Below are 12,780 nucleotides of genomic sequence, written 5' to 3'. Positions count from 1 at the left end.
ATTCCAGGCTGCAGCAAAGTCAGATTGTGCAGAAGAATCATCTGTTTCCTGTGGTCTTGTCCTGGTGCTCCTCTGAGACAAGGTCTTTACAGGGGATCTGTATCTGGGGCTCTAGTTGTACTGGTCTCTGCTGTCTTTGTAATTGACACATGCAACTTGTAATTTGTTTCTTTCTGTAATGAATCAGTGTTTTGGAATGAATTTGTTAAGTGAATGATTCAGTGACTCCCTCATATACATAAATAAACCACTTGAGTGAATGATTCAATGACTCCCTTGTAAAGACAGCAATTTGTTTCTTTCCTCAGTAAATCAACGTTTTTTTTTTTTTTTACAAACTGACTGAGATAATGAATCGATGACTCACACATAGAAAGTAAATTGCTTCTTTCCTTAAAGTATCAGTGTTTATGAACAAATTGAGTTGGGTTAATGATTCAATGACTCCCTTATAAAGATAGAAACTTGTTTCTGTCCATAACGAATCAGTGTTTTTGAATTAATTATTATTGAATAAATTACTCAGTGATTTACACACATAAGCCCTTTTCACACTGCACGTTGGTCGGGAACATTGCCGGATTGCCTTCTGTGTGAACGCAAACATATCCCGGGATTGATTCTGGGATCGGTTGGGGACCTAGTAACATTGCTGTGTTCAGTCCCAGAACGAGCTCTCTGTGAACTAAAGCCAGAACTAATGGCTAAAACTGAGATCGTTCACCAGCTTAAGTGAAAGTTAACGTGCCTATAGCGTGCTGAACATTACTCGTGTATTATCCGTAATCGCAGTGTGAAAGCTGCTATAGAAGTTAAATTGTTGAACCGCTTGAGCGAATTATTCAATGACTCCCTCATAAAGACAGTAATTTCTCCTTAATGAATCAATGTTTCTGAACAAATGCATTGAATTAATGATTCAAAGGCTCACTCAAATAGATAGTAACTGGTTTGTTTCTTTAATGAATCAATGCTTTTGAATAAACTGTTTGAGTGAATTATTGTATAATGTTGTATAACATATACTTGAGTTGGAAAAACTAATGACACGTATATGGCTTATTGGAGTGCTTCTTTACTTGGTGAGGTTTGTCTGGTCTGTAGAAGAAGTCACAGTAGATATATCCCAGCAGTCCCTCTGTTTCATGCACCACAGCCTGAAGGAACTATTCAACATGTCCAGTGACATTAGAAATGAAGTTGGCTTGACCTGAAGATGAGCTCTCATTTAAGCCCACTGGGTTTGATAATCGAGCACAGAAGTGTGATCTTCGCTCCAGACCTCAGCCAGCAGTGATACAGATGTGTTAAAAGACCATTCAGACCTTCCATACACGCTCCCAAGTGAGAAGTACGGACTGTACATACTTGGCTCTGTGTTGAATCTGCCAATACAAAACAAAGCAATCCAGCATGCCATGTTAATAAAGGCTGAACATCAATGAACAAACTTTACCCACCGAGAGCACAGACTACCAAAAGAAAAATGTTGAGAATGTGAAAAGAAGCATAGAAATCTTGAATCAAAACGCTTCAAAGTTTCAAAAACATTATACATACCCACTGCTGTTTGGGATCAGTAAGGTTTTTAATAAGGGAGTCTCTTCTGCTCATCAAAGCAGCATTTATTAGATCAAAAACAGAAAGAAATTGTAATGTGAAAAAATAATTTTAAATCTAAAACAAATATTTTCTATTGTAATATACTTTAAAATAGAATTGATTTCTGTGTTGGCAAAGCTGATCATTACTCAGCATCATTACTCCAGTATGAAGTGTCACATGATCCTCCAGAACTCATTCTTATATGCTGATCATAATCATAAATATCAATCGAGTTCCTCTATTATTGCCACAATGGCATATATAATGTAGTCGACAGTGACACCTAGTGGCATCTGCTAGAATAAGATTCCGACAATATTGCAGGAGATTAATTAATTTTCTTAAAAACATTTACACTTTTGCACATATACAATTATGTACCGTTATTATGTACCGGCGGGTTTTAAAGTTTAAAGGTAGAAAACGAAAATGAGTAAACTTGAAAAAAATAAAAAATGAGAGACTCGGAAACATAAAGTCTACCTGGACTTTTGGCCATGGTTCCTTGTGCGTATTATTCACAACCAACCAAGCAGGCCAGTTTATCACGACAGGACAATGTCAATGCTGAAATACACTACCAAATCAAACATACCATTTAATTGTTATCATTTTTAAATGTAGTATTACTTTATTAAGCAAGAAAAAAAAATATTTAAAAAAGAAAACTTTAAATTGTAGCTCAAAATAGTTTTTATGGTATTTTTGATCAAATAAATTCAGCCTTGGTGAGCTTAAGAAACAAAATAAATAAATAGATAATAATAAAAAAATATATTGTGAAAAGTTATATATATATATATATATATATATATATATATATATGTAATATATATTAGAGACATGTAAAGTAAATCATTTCTAAAGTTTTATTTTATTTTTTATTTGGATGATTAGAGCTTACAGCTCATGGAAGTAAAAATATTAGAATATTTACATTTTCATTAAATGACCATCCCTACAGTATAAATTCTCTCTTGTTCTTTGAAACCAAAATAATGAAGAAGGCTGCTGACGTTGCAATGGTCCAAAAGACAATCATTGACACCATCCACAAAGAGGGTAAGTCACAGAAGCTCATTACTGAAAGGGCTGGCTGTTCACAGAGTGCTGTATCAAAACATTTTAAATGCAAAGTTGACTGGAAGGAAGAAATTGTGTAGGAAAAGGCACGAGCAACAGGGATGACCGCAAGCTTGAGAATACTGTTAAAAAAAATACTGATTCAAACACATGGGAGAGCTTCACAAGGTGTGGACTAAAGCTGGAGGCCCCAAGCTCAGTTGTCTTTAGGAAAGGGGTTATCAAGCCACTTCTGAAACAGAAACAACTTCAGAAGCATTTCACCTGGAATAAGGAGAAGAACAACTGGACTGTTGCTCAGTGGTCCAATGTCCTCTTTTCATTAAAAAATTAATTTAGCATTTAATTTGGAAATCAAGGTCTGGAGTCTGCAGGAAGACTCCAGATTTCATTTTCCAGCAGGACTTTAGCACCTGCCCACAGTGACCATGATATTACTGTGGTTGACTGGCCAGCCAACTTGCATGACCTGAAACCCATATGAAATCTATTAAATATTTTCAAGAGAAAGATGAGAAACAGTCGATCCGATCTGAAAACTCAAAAGTGCTTTGGCAGTGCCACAAACTGATCACTTCCATGTCACACAAATACCTTTTTAATATTCTAATATCTTATGAAATACTCTAATATTTTGAGATATTGCATTTTTGACTTTCATGAGCTGTAAGCTCTAATCATAAACATAAAAAAATAAAATTACAATAAACATTTGAAATGGTTTACTTCATATCTTGAATCTAGAATATATAAAAGATTAACTTTTTGTGAAAATAAAATCACAATATTCAAATTTTCTGAGATGCACCTGTGTGAATACACACACACACACACACACCACATATCCTTCAGTATCCTTAATTGTCACAGCTTTGAATTTCAAACAAGTAGAACCATCTTCTGAAGCCCTCGTTTGTCATTCCCTATTATTTATTTATATCAACTATGTTTACCATGTCTGCCACCCTGGACAGTCTGTCTGAGAGTTTATCAAATATCTCCACAGTCTGGACTCCTGGAGGGCAACGACAGGTTTTCTCCACCAGCTGCTCTGTGTCCTGCAGGTGGTGACTGTCCCATGCCTGAGCAAGCACACCAGGGGTCTGTACACTGACATGACCGAGGACAGTAAACATACGACTCGACCACTACACAGTCAACAAAACCAACTAAACTCCCTCTAGAGTCTAGACCAAACAAAACGGAACCGCACTGGAGTCCAACGCGACTTCACAGGGTTTTAAGAAAAGTGGCATGGCATTTTCCTTCCAATGGCAGTAAACACAAAGATTCCACAGCAGCACCTTCGACACAGAAATACATTTGTGAGAATTTCTAAAGTCATATATCACTCTTTAGGAAAGCTCAAATGTGTTTAATAAAAATAATACAGTTAATAAAATGATTTACAAGATGTTCAGTTCAGTTCATTACGGTGAATTTAAAGTTAGTTTAAATCGAAAGGGAATATAAGCGAATCTTCTTTAAAAAATATTTAATTTGAATTCATTCTAAATATTTTTCTATCTATCTATCTATCTATCTGTTTTAGAAGTGGGCGTGTCTCTCAAAGACGTGGGTAGCAGAGGCATGACGCAGTACGTTCTGTGCGTGCTGTGTGACGCGCACTCACTGCCGCACTGGACAGTCACATGACAGGCATACAGACGTTATGGAGCTGTTTCGCTGTCAATCTTGAACCCGATTTCACTTTTAAACTGCAAAAGCGATGGACGGAGTGCGACTTTTGACGGCTTCTGATATCCAGTGATATGTCAGGTCGGTTTCTATCCCTCTACAAACGGACAAAGCCCACGTGTAAACACGAGAGTGTTAAAAAAAGAGTCAATTTCACAGTAAACAACTATCTAACGTTAGTTCCTACTTTTGTTGTATTGTCTTGAAGATTATGTCATATTGAGAAAATTAAATGTCCAGGTATTATTCTTAAGCAATGTTTATTTGATGCCAGCTGAAAAAACAAATGTTTACACAGTTGCTTAACACTCATTTTGACTTATGTGGACATATCCAATGAAAACATACAGTAATAATAACGATCTTTTGTCTAGCTATTAACTGAAAACGTGTTTTTAATGTTTTGCAGAGTCATGCACAAAGTCATCATGTCATTACTCAAAAGTTTAACCACTAAAAAAGTATTATTATGGTCCTTTTACATATTCCTTTCTTCATATTTTTGCTTGGTGTAATTGTAAATGTATCTGAATACTGTATGTGTCAATCATCATCATGTATTAAGCCGGACATCACTCCACCCAAGTGTAACTTGATGCATCTATTTCTGTATTTCCTCTTTGTTACACTATCTATCTGTTATTTTGTAGCTAAACCGCTGCGTCATGTCTGTGGATGGCCCCCGGACCTCTGTTTTCACCTTTCAGTCCGCTGTTCACAGCCGTCATGTTCTGCGCTCGCTGGAGGAGCTGAGACAGAAGGAGCTCTTGTGTGACGTGACGGTTGAAGTGGAGCGCAGGAGCTTTCGAGCGCACTCTTCAGTGCTGGCTTCCTGCAGCGACTATTTTTACACCAGACTTACAAACCACAGCCGACCAAACCCCACTGTCAGGTTACCGGATGAGGTAATGCTTGATATGGTGGATGGCTTGAATCTGGAGGCTTTGAGAAAACTATGGTTAAGCCGCCATCCCTTTATGATTTGTTGTAATTATTAACAAATTAACACCCATACATACATTCATATATATATATATATATATATATATATATATATATATATATATATATATATATATATATATATATATATATATATATATAGATTGAGCAATATATATATATATATATATATATATAGATAGATTATATATATATATATATATATATATATATATATATATATATATATATATATATAGCTATCTAGATACTATTTTTTATAAAATAAAGGGATTAAATTAATAAAATGTTTGAAATATACCTTTTTTTTGTATTTTTGGCTTTTTTATTTACAAAACTTTATTTATGTTTGTCTAGGATCCCTACAGACTCTCATAACTGTGTTTCAAAGTCTAAACATTTCTTAAAATGCTAGATAATATGACCTTTTTATGACAAGTCAAAGTTAAATAACATCATATAATTTATGAATTAGTAATCATGATTGTTACACCACATTTTAAGCATCTTAATTTATTTTTGATGCATTTGTTTTGACTTTGATTTTATGCAAATTGTCTTTTAAACACTTAACTTTTTATTGAGTGCATGACGGAAGTGTTCATTATGTGAACTGTTCCTTTAAAAATGGTTTACATTGCAGTGCTGTCAGATTAGGCTTTATATATTGAGATTCAATTGAGTAAATGAAGTTACAGCACTAACCCGGTAATGTGATTTGCAGATGATTTATTCATGCAGTAATCGTAACTACATCATTAAATCTCCCAAGGTCACGGTGGAAGGATTTGAACCTCTTCTGCAGTTTGCCTACACTGCAAAACTTCACTTCACGAAAGAAAACATCCTGGAGATCCACAGATGCGCCGAATTCCTCGGATTTCAAAACCTTGATAAAGCCTGCTTTGAATTCCTCGTCCCAAGGTTTTCCGCTGGTGGTGTGACCTCCAAAAAAGTGGAGGGTAAAAGCAAGGGCCTTGAGAGATCCCGAACCATCTGCAGTCCAGATGACCAAAACCCAGACACCGGAGAAGATCGCGTACCTCAAGATGCAAGCACTGTCATGCAAGCTGCATGCGCGACATCCTCTGAAGAAAGTCCTACAGATTGTCCCCCCATCACAAATGACAAAGCAATGCAGTTAGATTTATCCACCCTTTACGCAAGAAGCACTGCATACCACATGGGTGACGGCCAAGATCAGTTTTGCCTACAGAACTGTGGGCCACCGTTGCCTTCCTCTTCCATGGCGGCCGCTGAAGTGTGTCCTTTCCTGTCTATTTCAAGCACCGGAGACAATGAGAAACTGCACTCTTCTCCAGCAGGGGACATTTTAGCAATGGAGGACGATTTCCAGAAGGATCTAGCAATGGATGTGCATTGCGAACCACCTACTGATAAAGACCTGGACATAGCCAGTATCACCGAGGGCCACTTTGACCAACGTGAAGGGCCTCTAATGTCGCCCTCCGACGCCAGCCACCTATGTCCTCTGAATTCTGCGCAGTCAAGCGGGGATTTGGACAGCATTTCTGGCGCGCCAGACCTCAGCAACATTGGCACCGAAGACAACCGGGTGTTTGATTCCAACGAACAAACCTTCCCTGAATTGACCCCCAAAGATTGCGCCACAGAACGAAGCACGGTGGAAAGGGAAGTGGCTGAGCATCTCGCGAAGGGTTTTTGGCCCGATTTGAGCGCCACGTTAAATGATCCACTACCTTTGGACTCTATCGACCAGTCATCTGCAGGAAATGGCTCGGACTTCCACTGGTTAAAGCATCTGGATCTGGGCGCCGCGCCTGATGATTGTCCCTTCCTGCGAGACCTGAGCTCCAATGATAGACAGACCTCTGGAGGAGACACTCTGTCCAAAGAGGACACTGAAGACAGTCCCTGCATGTCCCCCATTAACTCGAGGGAAAACTCGGAGTGCGAATCGGACGGAGACTGTGCGCAGTGTGACAGCAGTGAACAAGTGCAAGAGGTGAGCTTGCTTGTAAGTTTAAGTTTGGTTCCAAATTGCAGACCTTTATTTCAACCTCGACTTGAGATTCCCTGACGTTCTTCAATTAAACGTTTCAGTCCATACTGAAAAATGTAACCGAACTGGAGAATGAACACAGTCGCAGTCCTCCATAATGCAGGGTTGACGTCTCGTTTTTTTCTTCCCAGGTGGATTTGCCATTCCCTGTGGAGCAAATTTCCAGCATGACCCGGAGAGCGTTCCTGCAGATGTTGAAACGCGAGCAGCTGACCCCGGAACAGCTGGAGTTTGTTCAGGATGTGAGACGGCGGAGTAAAAACCGCATGGCTGCACAGCGCTGCCGCAAGAGAAAGTTGGACTGCATCTACAGACTGGAAGGAGAAATTAAGAAACTGGTATATCCGTTTGTCATATCTACTGAATGTAAAACAGTATTTTGTATTTGAACAGTTTAAGTCTGATTTACTCCATTCAATTCGACTGAATCAATGTAGTGTAGTGCAATCAAACCATGTGCAGCTTGATCATTGTACTCTCATTTGTACAGAATAACCACATGAAGTTCAGAATCACATGTGCAATATGTGAAATGCATGTAAAACACATATGAAACGCACATGAAACATTCCCCCTTACATAAAAACCACATGTGAAAATCACGTTAAAATCACATGTGAAATTAGACTAGGCTGTAAAAAAAAAAAAAAAAAAAAAATATATATATATATATATATATATATATTCTGCATACATAATTTGTACAGATATACAGAAATTATAAATTATTTGTTTTTTTTGTAACATTTACAATAAATTACAGTGTGTATGGATGTATGAATATATATATATATATATATATATATATATATATATATATATATATATATGTATGTATATGTGTGTGTGTGTGTGTGTGTCTGAACAAAAACACATCTAGAATGTAAACACAAACTTTTATCTTGGATGCGATTAATCACGATCAATTTTATGCAGAATTTATTAGTTTTAAGTATTTGAAATGAGTACCATATATATGCCTTTTTAAAACAGATTATTAAAAGTTGGTTGTTCTTCCTCTAAAGTACGGCAAAAGTTCCCTGTGATTCCCATCCTTAACTATGATCACAATGTGTATGAGCATAAGGTATACACGCATTTCCTTTGACAGAGAATAAGAAAAGTAATCAATCAGAAATATACTATGCAGTTTTGCACACATTACACAATGCTGCAAATCAACAGACACCAAGAAAATCAATAGCATGTTTTATGATTAGTGTTTTTCTCCGTAAGGAATGCGAAGTCTGTAAACGCAAACTGAAACGTAATCTTCTTCCGTTTCCACATTTATCAGAGGAGCGAAAAGGAGAAATTACTGCACGATCACAACCAGCTGAAGCTCAGCATAGAGGATGTGCGTCAGAACCTCTCAGGCCTGTGTCAGAGTCTCTCGGCAGACGGCGCGCCACAGTCCGAACAGCTGCAAGCACTGGCCAGGTACTTCTCCTCCGACTGTCCCACCTCCGTCCTCCTCACCCCCATGGCCTCTCCTAGCCTGGCTGGCCCAGACCAGGATGCCCATGCGAACTCCTCCCTGGACACCTTTCTTGCAGACACATGTCCTGAAGGAGACACTGCAGCACTCAGGACGCCCACTGCCTTCCTGCAAGACAACGTTCAGAGCACTGATACAGATCCAGCTCCGTGATGTACAACAGAGCAAAGCAGCTTGGGAATGGGCTGATATTTCATTTTTACTCAGGAGTTTAGCTTTCCGCTGCCGTCAGTTCCACTTTTTAGCATGACTTTCTTATTAGGAGCACTTTCGTAATGTTTCCAAGTATGGACGTGACTAAATTTGCACTATTACCAGACGTTTCATTATACAGATGCATTCGGACATGCCTTTCATTCCTTGTTTGCTGTTACGCCACGGGGTCATTCCTGTTATGCCACACGTTTTTAAAACTTAAGAAAATGAATTGGATTGTAATTAAGTATTTTAGAAATATGCTCTGCGAAGCTCAGGCTCATTAACGTTTATAAATTATAACTTGTATATAAAACAGAACAAGATGCGTAACAGGATGGAACATAATGGGGTGGAAATAAAGGGCTAAATGCTTTGTGTAATTACAGATTGATAGTTAGCTCAAGTTAATTTTTATATATGTTTTAGTATTTTGATTCCATCATACCCAATTTTTTTTAAATATTGTACAACAGGGTTGAATATTTTGAAATGAGACAAAGAAACTATTAGCACAAGACATCTTCGAATTAATTGCTCATGCTTGAAGATGTACATGATGATGTATGTTCTCCCACCAAAAATGTCACTTCCTGGACGATTGTGTCATTAAAGAACTGGCTTTTGTTAGTTAAAGGGATTTTTCAGCAGACTAACAGGGTGGAAAGTAATATCGAAGACAAATTAGATATCTATAAAACGATTAACAATCAAAACACTACAATCAAGTTTGGTTTAAATATTTTGAAAAAAGAAAGAAAAGCGCTTGGAATATTTCTAAATAAATTGACTTCTTATGCTTTTTAGTGCATTAAATGTAATATTGTCATAAAAGAAAATGAATTGACTTCAATCTGGAACAATTGTCAATTTTATGTTTTTTATTCAAAAGTAGACTAAATGTACTACATAACAGGAATGACCTGGGGATTCATTTCCAGTCCTAGCATTAGTTTCACGTACACTGCCACAAAGGACAATCATTGTTATGCTCTTTATTATGTTTATGGATTATGATTTTTGTTATGCTATGTAGAGCATATAAGTACATTCCAATGTAGCCTAATACGTGTTTGGCATTAACGGCATGAGAATTGTGCATTGAATATGCGTCTCTTTTTTTTTTAAGTATTCATATATGCATAAGTCATATTTATAGTGACATTTAAATAACTGCCATGTAAGATTTCCATGCATATCATGTAGGGTTTGTGAAAAATACATAGAATCCATAGTCTCTCTAAGGGGAAAGAAATCGTTTAGATACTATTCACTTTTTGCTTGCGAGTGAGTTTGGAAAAGATCGATTTCAAGGTCTACATAAAATCAAAATTGATCCTATTTCCATTCTTAAAACATGCTCCTGATTTTATTGTGCATGATTCTTCATTACACATAATTTCAATTAAATGTTCTGTATTATTTCATCAAAATGTAATTTTCTTCTGAAATGGCTTTCCTTTTTAGCTGATGATGTCATCAAGACCATGCACATAGTCTTAGCTGTTGGATTACAAATAGAGATAATGGCATTATTTTAACTCTAACCTACATTTAAAAAAAAAAATAATAATAATTATATAATTATTTATATATATATATATATATATATATATATATATATATATATATATATATATATATATATATATATATATATATATCCTGTTTAAATTAATTAATGAGCTAATGTTCATTTCGGTATAACATTAGTCTAAACAACATAACCTGTTCATTTTGCCATGTAGCATCCATGCAATGTTATATTTTTACTTTTTTGTGCCTTTTTTAACCCTGTAACCAAAATACTGTCTTGTAAACCTGGAATGCACTGTATAGTTCACTATTTGAATCAGATTTAACAAATAGTTGCAAATAAAATGTCAATAATATTTTTTTTTCACTTAATGTGTAAATGTGTGTGTGGGTGTGTGTGTACATATATATTGCCATGCATTTAAGGGAATTTAAATGAACTACGTGAGGCCAAGAAACATCCGACGTGAAGCAGAAGTTGATTATCCCGCTTATTCCATGGTCATTTGTCATGTTAAAACTAGTATTGCTCTTTGCAGCGCAATATTTGAGTGGAAGGGTAAAAATGACTCTTTGTCAGTTACAGTTCTCTGTATGCCTCACACTATTCTTAGTTACTGTCTTCCTCTAAACTGAAATTGAAAAAGTGCACAGCAGTGAACCGGGTTCAACATAATGTTTCAAAAGAGTCCATCAATATCACAATAAACGTCTAAAATAAGACAGTTTTTCCAAAATGAGAGGAATTCTAGTGTGGCCAGTGAGCCACCACACGATTGTTGCCAAACTGTTAAACAAACAACCATGAGAGCAGGAGGATTTAAATTAAAACACATTAAAATGAACGAGAGAGAAAAAAAGAATTTATAGGTGAACTGCATTATGGAGGGGGTGAATTTATGTGATTATATTTATAGGGGTGTGGGTGTCTATATATATTTTAAGCTACATTTTAAAACTTTTTTTTTTAAAGTGGATAAAAAACGTAAAAAAAAAATTGTCAGCAATTGACTAATCTCGCCACAAGAGGTCGGGATAATCGTGTATTATTCATAGGCCTCGTGCGTTCACACAAGAAGCAAGCAAGCACAACTTTAAGCTCCGCTTTTTATGAACGCCGTGTTCACATCGAAAAACATGAGAAAATCACCGAGGATGAATGCAACAAACTGTCTGAACGTCCTCGTTTCTGTTGTGTTGCTTGGACACGTCCAGTACGTGGAGCACCAGCGGTAGAGCGTGACGCATTATGACGCCATAGTTCAGTGGAATCTGTTCAGAGCAGTTCATCTGTGAGTGAAGTTGTTCAGACCGTTTTAACTGTTTGTGGTCGCAATGAAAAGGTAAGCACTATGGCACCAGTCGATTTATTTAATGAATGCCTATATTTTTTTATAGCCTGTTAATCTATACTCATTTGTTAGTCATTTTAAATAAGGTCGATATGTTGTGTATTGTAAAAAAACATTGAGAGTAAACGAACAAAGTAGACATGTTTATGACTTTTATTCATTCGTGTCGCACGTTATGACATTTCTGACACAAAGGTACACCTCAGATATTTTTAACTGACTGAATAAAGTTGATCAAATTGTTTCCCAAGCCGAAAAAGCAAGAAGCTGTCAAGGCCAAGCATTACTCCTGCTATTGAGAGCCCCTCCCAGACCCAGTTACCTCAGTTTATACCTTCCTTGCCTGGCCCATCTTCTAACGCGAGGCCTCCATCCAGGCGCATGAAGGGAAGACAAAGAAAAGTTGTGTTTCCTGACATTGGAAATGCAGTGAATTCTGTGACAAGAAGAAACGGCACCGGAGACCCTTTACCCTCCGTCCCGGTCATAACAGCCGTGCCAAAAGATGACCAGAATGAGAAGACCATCTGCAGTGATGCTGCGACCTTTCTCTCTGCCACGGACAGGGCAAGACTTTTTGGCATCAACAAGTGGTAGACTCCAGGTTAGTCATCTTCCACATCCTTCCAGAGTTTTCATATATGACATATTTGACAACTTAGACATGTTTGGTTATGTTTTATGGTTTGTTATTTACAGGCAGGAGATGAAATCATCAGAAAAAGAAGAAATCTGTTTAAAACAATAAATCTGTCTTTGTAATAATAACTGTGCATTAAAAACGGTTGTTTCAGCTTCAGTGTCAT

At 36.9% G+C, this 12,780-nt stretch overlaps 1 protein-coding gene across 1 annotated transcript; it reads left to right on the top strand.

Annotated features, from left to right (window-relative positions):
- The first annotated feature begins 4,301 nt into the window (after nt 1-4,301).
- LOC127972801 (transcription regulator protein BACH1-like) lies at nt 4,302-10,978 on the top strand. Its single transcript, XM_052576589.1, has 5 exons — nt 4,302-4,467; nt 5,037-5,291; nt 6,122-7,336; nt 7,525-7,731; nt 8,691-10,978. The coding sequence occupies exons 2-5, from the start codon at nt 5,052-5,054 to the stop codon at nt 9,042-9,044; spliced, it is 2,016 nt and encodes a 671-aa protein (XP_052432549.1). The 5' UTR covers nt 4,302-4,467; nt 5,037-5,051; the 3' UTR covers nt 9,045-10,978.
- The last annotated feature ends 1,802 nt before the right edge of the window (nt 10,979-12,780 follow it).

Source organism: Carassius gibelio, chromosome B15 (genome assembly GCF_023724105.1).
Source record: "Carassius gibelio isolate Cgi1373 ecotype wild population from Czech Republic chromosome B15, carGib1.2-hapl.c, whole genome shotgun sequence".
Taxonomy (NCBI): Eukaryota; Metazoa; Chordata; class Actinopteri; order Cypriniformes; family Cyprinidae; genus Carassius; species Carassius gibelio.
The sequence above is the reverse complement of the archived record's forward strand: the minus strand, read 5'-3'. Positions and strand labels throughout refer to the sequence as shown.